Source organism: Musa acuminata, chromosome BXJ1-7 (assembly GCF_036884655.1).
Source record: "Musa acuminata AAA Group cultivar baxijiao chromosome BXJ1-7, Cavendish_Baxijiao_AAA, whole genome shotgun sequence".
Lineage (NCBI taxonomy): Eukaryota > Viridiplantae > Streptophyta > Magnoliopsida > Zingiberales > Musaceae > Musa > Musa acuminata.
In genome coordinates, this window is record NC_088333.1 from 3352300 (window position 1) to 3371950 (window position 19651).

Sequence of the window (19651 nt, forward strand, 5' to 3'; positions counted from 1 at the left end):
CCAGGTGCGGCTCACGATTCGGAAAGGTGGACGGCGGGTATAACACCGTGCGGGGCGGGGGAAACAGAATTACCAAAAGACTCGAGTGGTGGTCGGAGATAACAGCGACAAGAGCCAGTCGACACGGGACAGGTGGCGTGACTCTAGTGGATGGATGTGGCGGCCATGGGCTGGTGGAGGTGGGGTCGTCTGTGGTAAAATAAAAATAAAAATGGCACAAACTGGGACCCACCGATCCTTCTTTCCAATATAAATGCACCCATACACACTGAAGCAGGGCAGAGTTGGGTTGGTAGGACCCACCCCAGTATGTCTCACCGGCAGTACACGCAGGACAATTGTTGTACCCACGTAGACACCTGTATGGCCACTCTTTTATTTTTCGTCTCTTCTTTTCGTTAAATTAAATAAATAAATATAATTTTTTTGGTATTCATGGTCAACAATGGTCAAACATTTAAGTGTCGCAGTAATTGTAGTGATTGCAAACACAAGCATTTAAACATGTTGTGATTCTATAAATGTCCAATTAAGTCACTGCTATTTGAATGTAACCTTAAAGCCATCTTTCACCCTTTCTATCTACCTAACTACGTAGATGAGACGAGAAGAAGCTGAAGAGGAACTAAGGTTCGATAGACTTCACAGTGGTCTTATTATTGTCTCCTGCAGCTCTGCAAAACCCGAAGATATGAACTATATACAGTGGAAGACTGTGTCTTAACAATCAAGCGTCACAATGGTGACTTCACCTAAAGTGAAAGGAGTGCAGAAGATTCAGAACAATGGACACCTACCTATAGATTCAGGTAGCACAAAAGTGTGTGTGTAGATGGATATTCTAATCCCCATACCTAATCTCATTGCTCATCGTGCATCAAAACCAAACATCAATAAAATACTAAAGCAGACATCAAAGCAGTAAGGGTCATTGGAGGCAAGACAACAGCAAAGAAGGGAAAAGGAATGGGCGGCGCCAAACCCAAGGAAACACTCGATTCCAGGCACTTGTTTGAGTACTTGCAGAACCTTCACTGGTCTCTCACTAGGCAAGGTAAAGTCCAGTAGTGGCCACAAGCCATGAAACCACAAAGACCAAGGCATGCAGCACAGTAGCTGACTCATCTCCCACAGGACACTGTGCATGTTGGTCCTTCTCGTACTCCACCTTGGTTGCCGCTTGGTGCATTAATGGCTGTCCGTTGAACCGTGCTTGCAGAAGAAGACATCTTATATATCCTTGTCTATGAGATTTCCCTGACGCCCATATTAGGATCTGAAGAACTTCCATGGGTAAAGAGATGTGATTAAGATGGATTATTACTGCCAAAGCCACAGGAAAGGGAAGAAGATCCTCCATGAATAGGATGTAGGATTCGAAGTGCAAAAAGCACAAGCACTCGACACCAGAACAAAAATTCTATAGCGTCAGCAAGTGGGAGGAAGAGAGTGCAGAAGTCACGTAGAGTGCATGAAGTGACCATCAATGGACAGTAAAACCATGGTCTCTGATGCTGTACACCATTTCGTTGGCTTCAAGTTTGTTTCTTATATTTGAGATTATCTGAAGAACACAAGGAATAGTTGCTATTACTGATAATCCAATTGCCATGGTTGATATAAAATTTAGTACAAATATTGGTATGTAGCTATGATAGATAAAAACACTGATATTAATGTTTTTACAAGCAATTCTGAATCTGACATTAAAACTATGTATTCAGAATGATATTAGTGCAATGAAAACACTAATTATTACTGAATAATCTAATTTCCTTGGTTAATATAATGTGTAGCATTGTTTTTAATGCTTTTACAAGCAATTCTGAATCTGTCATTATATGGCTGAAATGGGAACACTCATATCAATGACGAGTTAATCATCAGTGTAATTTTCGTATTAATATTTTAATTATACAAATTTATATGGGGAATTTATGTAGAAAAGTATCTCAATTAATTTTTATGTTAGAAGTGTCCCTCCTTCCCTCCTAATATGCTCTTCAGAGATAATTACATAATTTTATAAGATTCAAACCAATAGTTTCAGAGCTATCTAATTGAATTAATTAAAAAGTAATTAATTCAATTCGATTAATTGATGTAACTACCTTATATATATATATAATGAACTAGTTAAATTCAATTGAATCGAGTCGGAATCTTTATCCAATTGGACAACAATTTAGAATAACAAGTGATTTTTTTGATTAGATTTAATTTTGAATTAGTTCAATTTAGATTTAATTTTGATTAGATTAATTTTTTTGATTTGATTTGAACACCTCTATTAAGTTTTTGTGATGGATAACAAGTGAAATTTAAATTTTAAAATATATAAAAATATAATAAAATTATATTTATAGCGTAAAATTAGTTTCATACCTATTAAACTACTTTTTAAAAAATATGAATTATGTCAAATTATGCTTTTAATAACTTTTTTCTTGCATTAAAAATATTTTAATGTCGTCCCCAATATGTTAGTGAAAATAGATATATTGTGGCTAATATAAATATTAATTATATTTAGCTCAAAAAACGGAAAATTAGAGTTCTTTTGCTTCCCTCCTAATTCCGTTTCATCCTCTATCGCCGTCCTCTCTCCAACACTCTCATCGCCGCCCTTCTTGGTGCTGTTCCTTCTCCTCTACGAAGAGTCGTCATCCTTATCTCATCTACTGCGGAGCAGAAAGGATCCGGCTCAGTCGAGAGGCGAGAACGTGAGGGGAATCATCATCAGCAACAGCCAGGAGCAATTACCGGAAACAGGGGAGAAGGAGGAGGTGGTGGTGGTGGTGGAAGAAGGCTGGCGATTGCAGAGATGGGGCGTCGAGGGTCCATCAGTGCCACGGCCATAGGCTCCGTGGACCCATGGGCCCTCAGGAGAGGGTATTCGCCCGACTCTATAACTCTCGGCCTTTCTTTACAGCTTGATCTGTTTTCTCTTCTAGTTAATGTCTGGGTGTAGAGATACTCTTAGTGCATTTTAGATTCAGATTCGTAGCAATTGCAGAGCTGATAACAAAAATCTGAAGATCGCATGGTCCATCAATTGTTCCGCTGTGGCAATGGGGTTCAATTCTAGGGCAACTAATGCAAATTCTGCTCATTTTGTTTGAATGATGGCTAAAGGGTGTAGTAACTCAGCATAACTGGATTGTCTTGCATATAGTTTCCATGTTCCTGACCCCTTTGATCACTTTGCTACGAGGATGGATTTTGTTTGCTGCCTTGTTGATTATGAGATGCTAAAAAATTTTGCCTTGTTGCTTCATCCTGCTGATTTTTTTTCAGTCACATTGAATTGCTTCGTGATAGAAAATGTAAGACATAGGACAAAAATTAAAGTTTACTAGTGGAAATTGTCTGGAGAAATGTTTTGTGTTTCTCTTTGATGCATTATCTTTTCTTTGGAATATTAATTTTGCTGCAAGAAATGCATTATCTTTGTGGCAAAGAAATGCCTCAATCATGAGCTACAAGGAAATGGATAAGATGATAAAAGTGGACGTATTGGAGTTGAGAGGCACTTTTAAGATTGGGTTGGTGATGGCAAGAGAAATTGAACTCTCATACCCCATTTAATATTGGTCATGGTCATCTGTTCTTTCTTTGCCCGTCTCCCTAGATTTCTTACACATTTATAGTAAGAAATCCTTGCAAACTCTTTCTAAATTTGCTGAAATCTTGCAAGCAATTTTATTGGCTCAGTAACTAGAAATTTATACTTGCTGTCACTTTTTAAGATTTCTGGTTCAAGTTTGTCTACTTATAAGTGTTGCATATGTTTGGAGCTTTGCCATTAAAATTTTCACTCAGTTCTCTTGATCTTCGTTTCTTTGTAACAGGTGCTAACATTTATGAGTGATCTTAAACTGTAAATGTTGATTCCATCTCCTCGAACATTTGGAACCTGCCTGCACTGAGTGCATAGTACGCAAACAAGATGGCTTTTGGTTTCACAATGAGGCATTACTATTCTGTCTATTGGCATCCAGATATCGACACATTCCATGTTCAGATCGGTCCATATTCCTCTCCTGTCAAGTAATAGTAAGATGCTAAATGCTAGCCATATGAGTCTCGACCAGATCAAATAAGAAACACATGCTAGATCTGGAAATAGTGATGCTCCACTCTCCTTTGGATCAAACTAAAATTAAGCTGAACATGGAATGTCCAGAACTCCGCTTAAGAAATTAAGCTGATATCTTGCATTTCTAGTGGTTCTCCAGCTATTTTTGCTTCCAATATCTTGCATTCTTAGCTGTAGAAGATTATGGCTTTTGGGAGAGCAAGTTTTAGGATTTCATGCTCATGTTTTTTCTCGCAGAAATTTTATTGGGAAGGGATCTAAAGAAGAGCTTTCCTTCTAGTCATTACTGATAGCTGTAATTTTCATTTATTTGAGGTTTTATTTTGTGATTTGATTTAGCCCTGAACTTTTGTGTTTATTTTGACTTGTGCAGTGCATATTTTCTCAGTTTCCTGGCTCAAAAGCTTGAAGACAGAAAATTTCAGGTTGCAGTTTCTGTGTTGTTTAAAGCTTAAAGGTAGGATATTTCTTTTGTCTGTGAATCTCTCGAGGATTTAGGTGCATGGTGGTACTTGAATCTTTGAAATTTTTTAATAGCTCTTTATCGAATTCTTTGTGTTGCATATTGATAATTGACAGTATCACATATTCATTTATATTGTTGTTATCAATGTGACTTGTTCTTTATCACTTACATGGTTGGCTACAATAAATCTTGTGTGGTTAATCGAGTAGCCCTATTAAGTATGCCTATGAGTGAGTTGAGAGGTGAACAGGTATGTTGTGGACACTAATGTCAAAATATACCTGTTTCACCACTCAGCTCATTGTGGCCCTATCAAGTAGCCCAGACATCCTGATCAATCTCCTCAATTTGGTTTCTTTCTTATGTTCAGAAAAAACCAGAACAAATCTTTCAGACTCCTAAAGGTCCCTGGGAACAACATATCTAACTTTAGAGCCCATATGAGACCTGGCTGCCTGGAATGTTTCACACTTTATAGTTGCATGCAAAGCAATCTAACTTGCTGCATCTGTTCCTAAGACTTCGCTTGAGATTTTAATTCCCTTCTAATTCAAGTTATTATTAGCTGAGAGAAGTATGTTATGGCAGAACCACCGAACCTAGATTTCAATGTTATTGGGAGTCTTTAAATTCCAGATCATCTTCCACACCTTATCACAGCCTGCACTTTAACTTGCAGCCAAAACAAGCTTCTTACAACTGCCTCCTCTGAAACAACTTTGTTGCCATCCCAATCTGCAAAAATAATTTTATAGCCACTTTGGATGCCTCCCAATTTTTGTTGAAATGCTAAATGATTTTTGTCTATATAAGATATCTGATGTTATGATTCTCATTTTCCGTCCATTCTTTTCATCATCAATCAAATCACTAACCTTCGAAAGTGCAGTGTAGCAGCTCGGGAGAAGAAACCTAACGAAAACCAAGGCTGTGTATATCCATGGAAGTGCCCATGCCACCCACATGCCTCTTCTTTCAAGGTATTTATGTTCCTTTCTTATCTTTTCTCCTTTTTCGTTTGTGTTCTTCAATGTAACTTTTTCACAAGAATCTTGATCAAAGTGAGCCCTACTTTTGTAGATTTAGTATGTCAACACTATTTCTCCACCATGATGTGAAACCAAGCTTTACTTGAACACTTCCCAAGATGTCAACGCAGGCACTGCCCCACTGTAGCACTTGGCCCCTCTCTGTTCGACCTTAATGTGCGGTCATGGAAGAGATGCGGCGTCCCAAATATCCTGAGACCAAAGCCTTAACCCTCTTTCTCCTCACCTTTCATGTCCCGCCCTTATCATGATCATGTCATAATCAAATCATCATCCGAGCCCTATCATTGTCTTGTCGGCCTTTAACCTTTTGGATCACAATATATTCCCATAGAAACGCATCTCAGCATGATATTACTTTTTACTAGACATGATATGATATGTTTCGATGTAGAGTAGCATACATGAGATGGACATAAATTATTTAGATCCAAGTGGAAGATAGACGGGAACATGAAACTTTAATTAATTATTTATATTCTGAGTGCGTCAAGCTTAGGAGTCAGAATTACCTAATAAAAATTAGAAATCAGCAAAACAAGTTTTTAACGGGTAGGAACGGCAAAAGGGCACGAAAAAAAAAAATATAAAACATGGACGAGTGTTTTTATTTTTGTAGAAAGCTTTATTTAGATCTTTCTGTAATATTTAGGCGGTAATTAAATGTCTCGGGATTGTATTGAAATTTAATCAAGTCAGAGGATGATTATGAAAATAACAGTGAATTAGAAACCAAAAATTAAAACAAGGAAGGGTTTTTGTGTAAATTTAATGGATAAGCGTCCGCACGCGTCATTAGTTCTGCGTGAAATGAATGCATGGTACTGTTATTCTAATTTGACGACTGCAGAGGACTATTGTGAAAAGATTAATGGGTTTAGGGATCAAATCGCAAATAAATGAAGCATTCCACCTTCCACATTCGGTGACGGGCGCTCGCCGAGGCCCCACCGAAGATAAAAAGCGCTCCTTTTCCCCGCAGCACAAAACCGCCCTTCCCTCCCTCCTTTCCTCGTCGCGTCTCCTTCCTCTCTCTCTCTCTCTCTCTCTCTCTCTCTCTCTCTCATCCTTCGGCGTCGCCGGATCCCGAAGCTGAACCTTTATCCTAACCTTAACCCTAACCCTTTTTCCGTTGGTTGGTTTCTTCCCTTCCGACAGGGATCGGATCGAGGGAGGAGAAGGGAGAAGGAAAGAGCAGGAGGGCGTGTCCTTCCATGGAATCCAACTCGATCGACGACTACTGGGTCGACGGCGGGGGATCCGATGCCGAGTTGCGCTGCGCCATCGAGAGCTTCTGCGACATGGTACCCACCACCGGGTGCGTTGCTTCTTTTCGTGTGTTTTGTTCTTGTTCATTTCTCGTCTCTAGATCGCATTGCCTTGACGCTAACTGGTTTGTGAAGTAATTGCGCTAATGTGTTTGGAATGGGAATTCTGTGACAGAGTGGGCATCGAGGAGGCTTATGGTGTGGAGCTGACTAGCCTAAAGAAAAGGTAGGTGTTTTCTTGATGTTGATTCTGATATGTTGCAACAGCATGTTAATGGAATCAGTTCTTCATCCTTTTCTGCTTCCTTTTGTTCTCTTTCCAACTTTTTCTGGATGGGGGATGGATTCTGGGGCTTACTTTATGTGCGTGATAGTTGTAGGGTAATTAAATATTATGATTCCTATATTCCAAAACTACGTTTTTATTGTTTGTGTTGGCTTACAAAAGGGGAGAACTTGAGATTAGCATCTCTTCTATGTAAAGGAAGGCAATGAATGTTGATACAAACACAGATTTCAGGACAACCTTAGGGTCAAATTTTGAGGTGGAATTAGAGTGTCTCACATGGCAAGGTAAGAGTCAGGTTTAAGAAGCGTAATACTTAGGTCCTTGTTTCTTCAGACAGCCGTCTGAAGAAATTGTATGTATAAAGGTTTTTCAACTGAATCATGTCCGCTAGCTATGACTTGCTTCACCTTCCTTGGTTACCTAAGCAGATATAGTTACACCATATACTTGCTTGGAGCATGCTAATATTGTGAAGCACTTTAAGAGTCACTAGGAAGGAGCAAATTTGATTGCAATTATTGTTTTTTAATAACTACGAGAAGATTTAGGGCTTTTTTGCTATAGTTTGGGAAACAGGGATCGGGACGCCTGAGATCATATTATAAGTTTATCCCAAATTTTATTGGTGTCTAACTCATATTTTTCAACTTGGTTCTTTTTATCTAGCTAAAACCAGATTATTATGAGCTAATTTCACTGTCATACTTTTGAGTGGCTCGTTAAAACTAACATAAACTTTGATTTTACAGGGCTAGAGATGATTCAACCACTGGACTCAAGTCAAAAGCTTGCCGTGAAAAAATGCGACGCGATAAGTTAAATGATAGGTGCTCATTGTTAAACTAAAATTCTCAAATACCAGAGTCTGCTAGTAAATAGCATGATCAATTTTTTTTCTTTTTCCCTGTTAATGCTACTGCTGTATTTCCTGTAATGCTACTTATCTGGAATTTCCTGTTCTCTGTAGGTTTTCAGAACTGTCTTTAATTCTTGACCCCAGTAGAACTCCTAAGTCTGACAAGGCAAGTATACTAAGTGATGCGGCTCGTGTGTTGGTACAGTTAAAAGCTGAAGCACAGGAACTTAAGGAATCGAATGACAAGCTTCAAGAAACAATTAAGGATCTGAAGGTCTGATTCTGTCCATATTCTTTCTCTATTGATGGGTGACAATGATCTCTAAGCAAGGTTTAAATGATTGAGCTGGGAATAGAGTTTTATCCGAGGTTCGCAATATCGTACCGTACCGATATTTCGACCTGGGCTCGGTACCGATACGGTACGATATACCACGGTACTGTAGCAGTGCTACAGTGCATTGTTATAGTGCTACAGTATACTACTATAATGTCGGACCGGTAACAGAAGGTCCGCGTACCGACCACCTATCGGACCGGTACGTACCGCCCATACCGGGCGGTACATTTCGGTACTGCAGACACTGGTTTTATCATTCAACATAATTGGATGGCAGTTGGTTGGATTAGCTTACCAGATTGGGGGATTAGTATCTCTGCAGAAGTGGAGTAAAAGTAGTTAGAAAGAATAATCAGGACGATGAAATAATAATAATAATAATAATAATAATAATAATAATAATAATAATACATGATGTAATTGTTTTAAACATAAAGAATACCAAAGTAATTTATAAATAGCAATAATTGTTTCTATTAATTAGTTGTGTAGGTTATCCATACTGACTCTGCAGAGCTGGGAAAGTGGTCCTTTAATTGATCTAATAACTACTACCACCATGATCCAACTTGATCATTGCATTATATAGTTAATTATTGTTTTTCATTCCACTTTGCCTTTCTTTGTCCTGTACCTGTGGGGGGGTGGAGATATACATAAGAAAAAGGTTTTGCAATGGTTCATCTATTTGGAGGAACTGGTCTCCAAATTGCTTCAATATGTTGTTGGCATAATGTTAATGCTTGATATTCTTCTTGGTAGATCTTTTAGAATTGAGTTTTTGGTCCATGAATGCAAAGAAATCTGGTCTACAATATTTGTTTCTGTCATTGGCAGAATTTTCTTTAATTCCATTTCTCTAAATTATATATAACCTAGGTAGGCTCAAGTTTTTCTTTGTAATTGGAGATTTGTTTGTTTATGATTTAAAGGGATGGGATTAAATGAAGGAAAGATATGGGACGCTTACGATGCCATTAAAGAAAGAAAAAAAAAACAGATATTTTCTTCAATTTTTTTTTTCTTTCTTTCTTCTCTCTGTAACCATCTGATTATTACTGTGACAAAATTTGATAATACTGCTTTGAAGATTGCACTGATGGTAAAAGTGTATGATCAGGTGGAGAAGAATGAGCTTCGAGACGAGAAGATGAAATTGAAGGCTGATAAGGAGACATTAGAGCAACAAGTCAAGGCCATAAGCATGGCTCCTTCTGGCTTCATGCCACATCCACTTGCATATCATCCTGCTGCCGCCCCTACTACGTTTTCTCCGCATGTTCAGGCCCCATCAAACAAGGCTGCCCACTTCCCTGCTTACCCTGGCATGGCCATGTGGCAATGGCTTCCCCCTGCTGTCATGGATACCACACAAGACTCCAAGCTTTGGCCTCCCAATGCATAAGCACACCAATGGCAGAAAGCATGTGGCATGTCTGACACCTATATGCGGTACTACTTTTTTTTCTCTCTGACGCTGAATCTTAATACTTTGGCATCTGAAATCAAAGGAGTTTAGTAACCCTTGTGATGTGGTCATTGTGCTGTAAACAAAGGAGAGTTAAAGCTGGCATTTTAATCCATTCCATTATGAACTCTCACAATTTGAACTTGCAATCTCCACGTTTGTTGTGTGCTTGCAAGTATATGAGCACAAATTTGCACTGCAGGAAGTGCAGCTCTGTGTCTGTGCACATTCAACTGACTTTGATGTAATTCTTATTATCTCTCGTTGACGGTGGATTAGGTAGTGCTAGTCGTTGGTATTGCTACTTATTTTAACTTAGAGATTAAGCAGGATGTCATTAAAAAAATGGTTTGTTGTTTTCTATATTGAAGCATTAGCATATATCTCCCCGCCTAGAAAGGCTGACAGATTAGTGAAGACTGTCTATGGATGTTTAACCCTAGTGGCCAGCTTGATGGACAGTTTACCTAACACTAGTGCATATTTTAAGTTTCGGATCTTTATCACATTGCATCCAAGAAACAACAGATGCTATATTATATTACTCAGCCTTTGAGAATGGAGTTGGCAGTGTTTTAACTCCTAGTAGTATCGCCACTAGGAATAACAGTTGTGGCACTCGACAAAGCAAGCCTAAATATACGATTTCTGTGATGGATGGATTGCCTTAGAATTCTGAGGAAGAAGGAAGAGAACCAAGAACACAAAAAGGAGGGAGGGAGGAAGAAAGAGTATTACCATCGAGCAAAGGCAACAATCATGTGTGGAGTGGATCAGATGCGCGTAACAGTTTATGCTCGAATCAGTCAGTCAAATGAAAAAGTTGTATGACCACGACATCTACATAGACATGCAAATCTTGATCAACCAGCCAGCCAGCAGGCAGGCAGGCACGAACCATTAAATATGTTTCCAAGGCGACACACAATGAAGTCTCTCTGGGTGGGTCAAGTAGTAAACTAATGTCTAATTCAGAATCCTTGAGAATGCCACTTACGATGCACCAAACTAGCAGCAAGGACAGAGGGTAACCTAATCGTTAATCTTATTCCCTTGCGAAGAAGACTGATGAAACAATTCGCCAATTGCAAAATTATGACCTGGATAAAATCATGTCGTCGTCATTCTTCTTTTGGTCCAAAACGGCACTGCACTGCCTCGCCTTCGATGAGCTTGTTCAAGGCGTCGGATGGGAGCCCGATTAACTCTAATGTTTTCTCCCAGACATCCTGTGAAGTTTTGAGATTGTGGGCTTCCTCGGATGCGTTTATCGGACGGCAATCGTACGAAATGTAGGCACAAACAGGCCATTCTTCAGCCTTCAGTACTGAACAGTATTCTGGGACCTGAGGATCAGTGGCTGCAAATAGAGTGCTTCTTGAACCTACAACACCAAAAGTTCAATTGATTATTTATGTCGGGGAAATACCTGAAATAAATATTATGGGAATGAACATTATGGTAACGATAACAAATGATCCTGCCACAGGAAGGTGTTCGTACCTTCGAGAGCACTGAATATGAAATATGGAATTAGATGATAAGCCGCAACGATGACCTTAGGTAGGTCTCTTGCCTGCAAATTCCAAGCATGTTAAGATCACCCAAATATGCAGCAAAAGAGAACAGTTTTAAGATGTTAAAAGGCATGAGTTGCAAATCTGACATCTATGGATGCTAACATCCTAAAGGCTTGATTTGAATCTTCTGGTGGTTACAAGGACTCAGCGGGTTGGTTTAGGCCAAAGCTTATGGGAGACAAAGTTGCTAACTGAGATTGATTTAGCAGTTTCTCTGCATTAGAATGCTGAGGTCTTGTTCTTCAAGCAAGTCTTGTTAGTGGATTATCAAGTAAGGATAACACTAAAAAGAACCACCACTAATGAAGGGAAAAAATATACAAGAGATTTCTAAAAGACTCACAACATTCGTGTGAACGATGCCGGGAGAAACACACAAGACGCTGATGCCGGCTTCTGCAGGTATTCGCTTGTGAAGAATGCTAGTGAATTTTACCTGAGACAATAATGTTCCATCATTTCATCACTGAATCATTTACAATGTTGGAGATTAGGAATTGCATAACTAATTCACATAGGATAATGACAACAATGAATCAGAATCTTATTGAAATCAAAGAAAAATAGCCATACTATATACCTTCATTAGAAAGACAAACTTAATAATCAATTCAAAATATTTTTTTAAATAAGTTTATTACAGCTACCTGTGCCAGCTTGCTACTTGAGTAACCCTCTAAGCTTGTGTATTTGCTTCTTCCAGATGTCATGTTCATATCATGTGTGTCCACAAAGCCAACAAAATGCATCTAAAAGTAAAATAAGAAAAAAAAAGAGAGTTATGAAAGAGAGAACAAGTTAAACTGAAAGAAACAAAAGGAAATACATGAATATTCTTCCAGAAGACATGTTCACATCCTCGATGTCCACATGGCCAACACATTGCAATTAACAATAGACCATGTAAAACTAAAAGAAGAAAAGGAAGACACTGACTAATCAAGATAAAAGTTCAGTATCATTTGAAATGCCTCTTAGAAACCACAACATCACCGAGGAGACATTAGGAATATTAACATAAAGAAAGCACCAATCACCCATATAACCATTACAACAAAATTTCCATCCCTGAAGAATGGCTACTAACTCCTAGCAGTAATGAAATAAGTCTATTCATATTTCCAAAAATATTCTAGAATAAAACTAAAAGAAGAAAAGGAAAAAAGGAAACAAATCCTACTAATCAAGAAAAAAGGTTCAATATCATTTGAAATGTCATTTAGAAACGACAACATTATCGAGTAGTCATTAGGACAATAACATAAAGAAAGCAGCCATCACCCATAACAACAAAATTCCCATCCCCGAAGAATCACTAATAACTATTGTTTTGCCACCAAATTTAAACAAGTTAGGGCTTTAAGAACTTACAGCAGTTCCCATGAGACCACCAATAAGTAGGTAATTGTGTTTGGCTGGAAGTTTTTTATCCAAATCAATAAGCAATGCTTAAATTCATTTCATATTTTATCAATGGACACACATTTCCCGAGAACTAGTTAGGCAAATAAGAATTGATTTTTAAAGGAATATGACAACTGAAGCTTCATCTAAAGTTACCAGAGCTTAAGCCTATATCATCAATAGCGATGAAGAACTTGATCAGGAAGTTTCTTTCTTTTAACATTGCTTTCAAATAACTCACTATATCAATTTCCAAAATCTACCTCTACCAAGAAAAAAGCACAGAGGTTGGTCTCAGCATATTTTAGAAAAGTCTATCATCCTATGGATCTCTTAGAATGCAAATAGTAGCCCCAAAGATAAGAGAGATCCAACGAGTTCAGGTTCATGAAGGAACTCTTCATGTTGGTATCACAAGTGAAGCAATACATGTTAAAGGTTATTATGCATCAATTTTAAGCGTCAAGTCTGTTTTAACAGAAATGTGTTACTAAAAACTCAAATCTGTTTCAACAGAAATGTGTTACTAAAAAAATGATCTTACAATAGAATTAACATTGATAATTCTGCTAGGAGATCCTCGAAGAAGCGATGGCAAAAGCAACAACGAAAGCAGTGCTGGGGCGAGATGGTTCACTTGCATGTGTTCCTCATACCCATCCTTTGAAAATCGTTGGGGTTCTAAAGAACAATGCAAAAACATTAGCTATGTCAGAGACATCACATGTGCAAGAACATTCTTTTGATTGTTAAGGCTGAGATGGGTTGATAAACAACAATAATTGATATGCAAATATCTCAAGTGAAGAAACTAAGTGTGCATACTGTTCCACCACATAAACCATAAATAACATGCATTATAACAAGGATATAGCAATAGACAAAACATAGTGCAGAAGCAGTCAACATACTAAACTAATAAAATGTGAAACAAGCCAAAGTGCTTTTTTAAACAAAGGGGATTCTTTGAAATGCATATAAATCTACATAAGATTTAAGTTTATTCTGCTGCGTGACTCACGAAAATGAGATACATGTCATCAGAAAACTTTTGAGAAAAAGAAGATATCTTGATTTCCTAAAAAAGAAGACTGATTAAAATGGGAGATTAAGTGAAAGCAATATGTTATTGCATAAAGATAGAATGCTCAAGGAGCAATATTATATCCAAGTATACCATCATTGATTTAAGTTGGTGCAGCCGAGTTGAGGAGGCTCCTACCAATGAAAGGTCTAGGGAGAATCAATACATATAATTTTATACAAGGTTTCATATCTTGGGTACTGGTACTGACATATCCAATCTATATGCGGTATATACGATGGTACCAAGGGATGCGGAGGAGTAAGCAGAGGTGGAAAGGAGGAGGACAAAGACAAGAAGTACCAAAAGGTCTGGCAATGGTGGGCAGGCCTGCAGCATAGGTAGGCAGACACGAGTTGTGAGTGCCGGCAAAGACACTACAATCCTAAGCTTAAGGTACAAAGACAAGAAGTAAATCACACTTGTAGATACCAACCAACACATAGTGGCTCCAGAGAACAGACAAACTTTGCTTTTGTACTTAATGTAGAGAGACAGTTTCCATGAATTAAGCTGGCCAAGATCAGTAGGCAAATCAAAGGTTTTTGAGCTTTGGAAGATGAGCAAATGGAGGAAAAGAATTAAGCAAAGCTCATGGAGCAACAAGGGATCCTATGGCATGCGTGTGGCAAACATAGGATCAATGTGACATATATGTGGAACCAGTGATTTAAAAAGCACTAGGCGCCAAGGTCCAAAAACACTTGAGGCGTTAGGCGCTTGCTCGGACGCTTGCTCGAGTGAAACAAGACGCTAAAATATTAAAATATATAATATAATTAATAAATATAATTATTTAACAGTATTAAAATCAAAATAATATATCATTAATCTAATAAATGCAAATACATTACTGTTACTAGCAAGGTATGTCGTACCATACCGTACCAGCATTTCGACCCGGGCTCGGTACCGGTACGGTACGGTATACCGCTCGGTACACCTAGGTGTATCGAGTACTATAGCACTGTTACAGGCGCGGTCCGCGTACCGCTGGCCTGTCGGTCCGGTACGACAAACCTTGGTTACTAGTATACTGTTAACAATATACTTTCGAAAGAGGAGAAGGAAGAGGAGTGTAAGGGAAGACCGAGGGTGCAGCGACGGCGGTAAAAGTGAGCAGCGGCGACGAGCGGCGACAGTGGCAACGGCAGCGGCAACGAGAGCGGGAGCGGCGAGCGGCAACAGCGGTAGAGGGAGTGACGACAGTGGCAGCAACAGCGAGCAGCGGTAGCGTGAACGCGAGCAGGGTTAGGGTTGGGCAGCGGCAGTTGATATCGGTGCTTTAGTTGGTTCGATTGAACCAACTAAAGCACCGGAGACCGAACTAGACCGAAAACGCTGGTTCGGTCGCCTAGTTTAACCCAGGCGCTCGCCCGAAGCGCCCGGCGCCTGGGCTCGGGCGAGCGCCTAGGTGGCGCCTCTTTGAAGCGCACCGCCTGGAAGTGAAGCGAGGCTCTCGGGCCTCACCTCGCCTTGCCCGAGCGCCTAGACGAGCGCTCGAGCACCTATTGAAATCACTATGTGGAACCTACTTGGACAATGCATGTGCTATTTCAAACATTTATATGCAATGCGAGCACCACATCAGCGAAATTTGATGCCAAATAAATGAAGAAGTCAAAAGTTTATTTATCCACAAATACCAAAATTAGTCATGGTCTGATAAAACATATAATTTTAACAAGAAGGATATTTTCATAAAAAGGGATGGTCCTAATGCATGAGGCTCTTGCTGTGAGAACTGGGGAAGGCCAATGAAAGAAACCATACCCTACAAACAAAACAGAGAGATTGTTTCCATATTGATGAATCAGGATATTTTTGTCACGAGAATATTTTTCATATATGAAGTGAGTAACAACAAGGGTTATCTGATGCAGTCAAAGAACTGAAAAGTCAAATGACACACTTCAAAACTCAAATAGGTAAGTTGAAACCTGGACAAGCCATAGGTGGAGAAACTACAGTTTACCTGAAAAAACATGTGAAGGAAAAGGAAAACAAGATTATGCAACAGTAATTCCATTAAAACACTCTTTTTGTTAGACCATTCCATTTAAATTTATTCCCATGTCATCCAACAAAAGCACAATTCCAGGTCTATCAAACTGTATGTTTCTGACATTCAGGTTTTAAATATCTGGCATAAGGAGTTAATGTAGTTCATCATGCAGATTAAAAAGACTACTAGATTAATGAACTTGATTCAAACCTCCAATTGCAAAAATGCCAGCATTATTGATCAATACATTCAACGGTACCATACGAGCATTCCAAGCTTCAGCAAATCTTACAACAGAGTCTAGAGAGAGCAGATCAAGTTCCATTGCCTGGACAATGAAGTACAAAAAATCAAATAGTAGCCAATGCGATCTGCAGCTGACAGAAAAAGGATAATTTAATTTTTAAAAAAATCACAATGCATGCCTGATCAAGTCCTTTCTGTAATATAAACTACTAAGTACAGAAGCACAGATACTGAAGCCCCCAGGCTGCTTGTATTAGCTGCTGGCAACAGGCTGGTAGACCGCCAACTAGCAACCCACCAGCCAACAAGCCATGGGGCCACAGTCATCTGCTTCAAGGTGAGTTTATAAGAAGACATTACAGTAAAATCATACCCCAAATAACAGAAAAAGAAAACATAAAAACATAAGCTGTTTGTTGGCATTTATGAGATGTGGTAGCAATAACAGGGACACTACTGGCTTCTTTTTATTTTTTCAGTACTGGCTTGTATTTTCGGTGGCACATACCTCAACATTAAGGGTTAGCCCTATCTCAGACTTGTCATTCTGCCAATTCTGGATCAGCTCATGAGCTAGCTTTGTTCTCCTGACAGCCATCACAACATGTGCTCCTGACTCTGCAAGTTGCCTGTTTCCATTTAATAATTTGTCAGTAGTAAGTAGTAACAATAAATGAAACCATTGACTGAAAGCATAAACAAGAATGAAATTTCTTTTGACAAATTCATCTAAAGTTTGCACCTTATATTAATTGTAAAACGCCAAAATTTTGAGAATAACAAAAGGCAAACTGGAGCTAAAGCAATCAGCATATATACTATTTGTGAAAATAAACAACAGCAACAATGGCAACAAGGCTTTTGATCCAACAAAGCTTTTCCAAAAGCTTAAACTCAGATAAATAAGGAAAATTTTCCTCCTTGTTTTAGACTTGTATGGAAAGAATAGACAGTATGATTGCTCTTAGAAGTTAGAACAATATGCTTCAGCACTACAATATTTGATCCAATAATGATCATAAATAATAGAATAAAAATGCAAGAGCTGGTTCTGGCATCAATTTTGCATTGGATACAAAAGGAATCCAATAATAGAAAATTGGAATCAGAACACAACAGTAATGTGAAAGTGTCAATTTTCCGCTATGGCCATCTGTGAGCAACAAAAGTAAGAGCACGGCATAATTTATACTAAGGAAAGCTCATGAATCACCATGGCCAAGCTGATTAGGTTGCGTGGATACGCTCACATCATAGGAAACCAATCATAAATGCTAAGACCACAATGCCTTGGATAAAAGAGACAACCTGTTGATGAGCGCCTTTAATCAACACCATCAGAATGGTTGTCAAAGAATTAGAGATTAAGATTTCCTAGCAGTCTTCAAGGAAGATTTCCCAGATAACTAAAACCCTAATGCGAATCAGATGAAATGAAATGTTCGCAGAGAGCAGAATCCCATTGCCATCAAACAAACATTTTCGAGCATCATTTACAGCATCCAGGGGTACCCGGTACACGGCGAGGCTCCCGCCGATGCGGGGTTTGGGGACGGCCAATGTACGACGATAAAGAGATCATTACGGACTATTAGGTCAGTACGGCGATGTGAGTAGAACGCGCGAATCTAACCAGTCTAGAGGCCGGCAGAACAAGAAGGGGAAGGTAAAGAACAAGTTCTAAACGAGGAGAAAGAGGAGGGACCTGGCGATCTCGAGGCCGATGCCACTGGTGGCGCCGGTGACGATGCAGGTGAGGCCATCGAGCGGGGGGACGGGCAGAGGGTTCTCAACATGGCTAGCGGCGATCCTCTGGAAGAGGAACTCCCCGATTATGCTGCACCATCCTCTCCCCCATTCGATCCACCCCAGCGCCTCCTTCTTCCTATCCTTCCGCCCTCCATCGCCGCCATCTCCACCGCCGTCCGATGAGGAAGTCAACGAGATCGAAGAAGAAGCAGGAGAAGAGCGGGCGCGGGGGTTGGAATCCATTGTGAGAGCAAGGGGTGGATGGCGGAGGGAGGAAATGAGTGGTCTATATTAGAAGAATAATGCGACGCCGACGTGTTTGGTCAAATGCCTCTCCATCGGAGGTGAAGGGGGCGATAAGACTCGGTGTTTTTTACTGTGACCCCCTTTTTCCCCCGCACACCGAACTAAGTGAGCACGCAAAATGAGGGGAACACGTGGTGTGCTTCCGACTTGGGCGCGACCGTCCAAATCAGTTGCTGTCGATGTGGACCGCTGTGATTCCTATGGTGTGCGCCGGAGCCTTTTTTTCATATTCACCCTTCTAGTTTTTGTAAATAAAAAATAGAACATTAAGCTCCTCTAACTATTATGATTTTACACATAGGTCCCTCCTGTTAATCCACTACTAAACTATGGTTATCAATTGCTAATTTAGATTAAAAATAATATATATATATATATATATATATATATATATATATATATATATACGCTAAATGTATATTTAAAGGGATAAATGCAGTACGATTTACTTTTTGGAAGCAGATATGAAAAAGATTAAAAAAACTCGAATTAGTGACTTTTAATTTGCTTGAATATAAATATGTATGGATACAAAAATTTGAAGTTTCAAATCAGAATTCAATATGGAGGAATACATGTAAAAACCAAATTATTTTCACAGGTTGACCGAATCACCCCTGCAACTTTTCTCGGGTGGTGGGACCCGATTAGTGGGCCCCGATAGGCCCCACGTGTCACGTAGGAATCCGAGAAAATTGTGATGTGGCACCCACGTGGGTCGAAACAGCCCAATGGGCCGTCCCCTTCTCCCTTGCAACCTTGAAAACGACTTTGCGCCCTCCAAGCGTTCGATGTAATTTCCCTTCGATATGTGGCCAGGTTAAAGTCGAAAATGATCTGCTTGTGTGCATCAGAACTCTCCTGTTTGCTTCAGGGTGAAGATTGTCGCGTCTACACATATGGTTCTGTAGTATTCGGAGTATGCAGGTATCTGCACATCCAGAGAGCCATACACGTAGTAACTCTACTTCCTGGTTCGGAATCATTGTAGCTACAGTTCTTCTGCGACAATGGAGTCACAGTCATCCTGAGCTGTGGCTCCCTGGTCCCAATATTTCAAACTAAATGATCATATGCATCCAAAACTGTTCAGCCAGAGGCCATGATCTCAAATCCATTCAAAGGTCTCTTCGTGTATGTGGACAAACTGGGAGAGAAGGACGGTGGTAGTGCCATCAACGCACGTACGTTGGACTCCGTGTTGGCATTTCTTATTGGGTAGTATGAGGAGCCATCCAAGGTTGATGCACTTCTTTTTGGATGGTCATTGAACTCTTTATGAGGACTGTAGCAATTTTGATGTCCCATGTTGTGTCAATGTTGTTCATCTTTCAGCTGTGGAATCTGTGAGCAAGATTACTCTGCTTACTAGCATTAAAGGAACAGCCTTTCGTTTCATATTTCTACCTTTTTCCTTCAAGAAGAAAAGGGAAAAGGGAGCA

At 39.5% G+C, this 19651-nt stretch overlaps 2 protein-coding genes across 2 annotated transcripts; one reads left to right on the top strand and one right to left on the bottom strand.

Annotated features, from left to right (window-relative positions):
* The first annotated feature begins 4354 nt into the window (after nucleotides 1-4354).
* On the top strand, nucleotides 4355-9971 carry LOC135678250 (transcription factor bHLH115-like). The gene is made up of 8 exons (XM_065190830.1): nucleotides 4355-4394; nucleotides 4473-4556; nucleotides 5455-5545; nucleotides 6773-6932; nucleotides 7058-7108; nucleotides 7921-7998; nucleotides 8139-8301; nucleotides 9488-9971. Exons 3-8 carry the CDS (start codon nucleotides 5506-5508, stop codon nucleotides 9770-9772), a joined length of 777 nt encoding a protein of 258 aa, XP_065046902.1. The 5' UTR covers nucleotides 4355-4394; nucleotides 4473-4556; nucleotides 5455-5505; the 3' UTR covers nucleotides 9773-9971.
* A 642-nt stretch (nucleotides 9972-10613) lies between these two features.
* Nucleotides 10614-18252, bottom strand: LOC135678249 (dehydrogenase/reductase SDR family member FEY-like). Its single transcript, XM_065190829.1, has 8 exons — nucleotides 17860-18252; nucleotides 16663-16783; nucleotides 16119-16236; nucleotides 13364-13500; nucleotides 12063-12164; nucleotides 11759-11851; nucleotides 11339-11411; nucleotides 10614-11219 (listed from the first exon to the last, which is right to left on the bottom strand). The coding sequence occupies exons 1-8, from the start codon at nucleotides 18144-18146 to the stop codon at nucleotides 10957-10959; spliced, it is 1194 nt and encodes a 397-aa protein (XP_065046901.1). The 5' UTR covers nucleotides 18147-18252; the 3' UTR covers nucleotides 10614-10956.
* Nucleotides 18253-19651: the final 1399 nt, after the last annotated feature.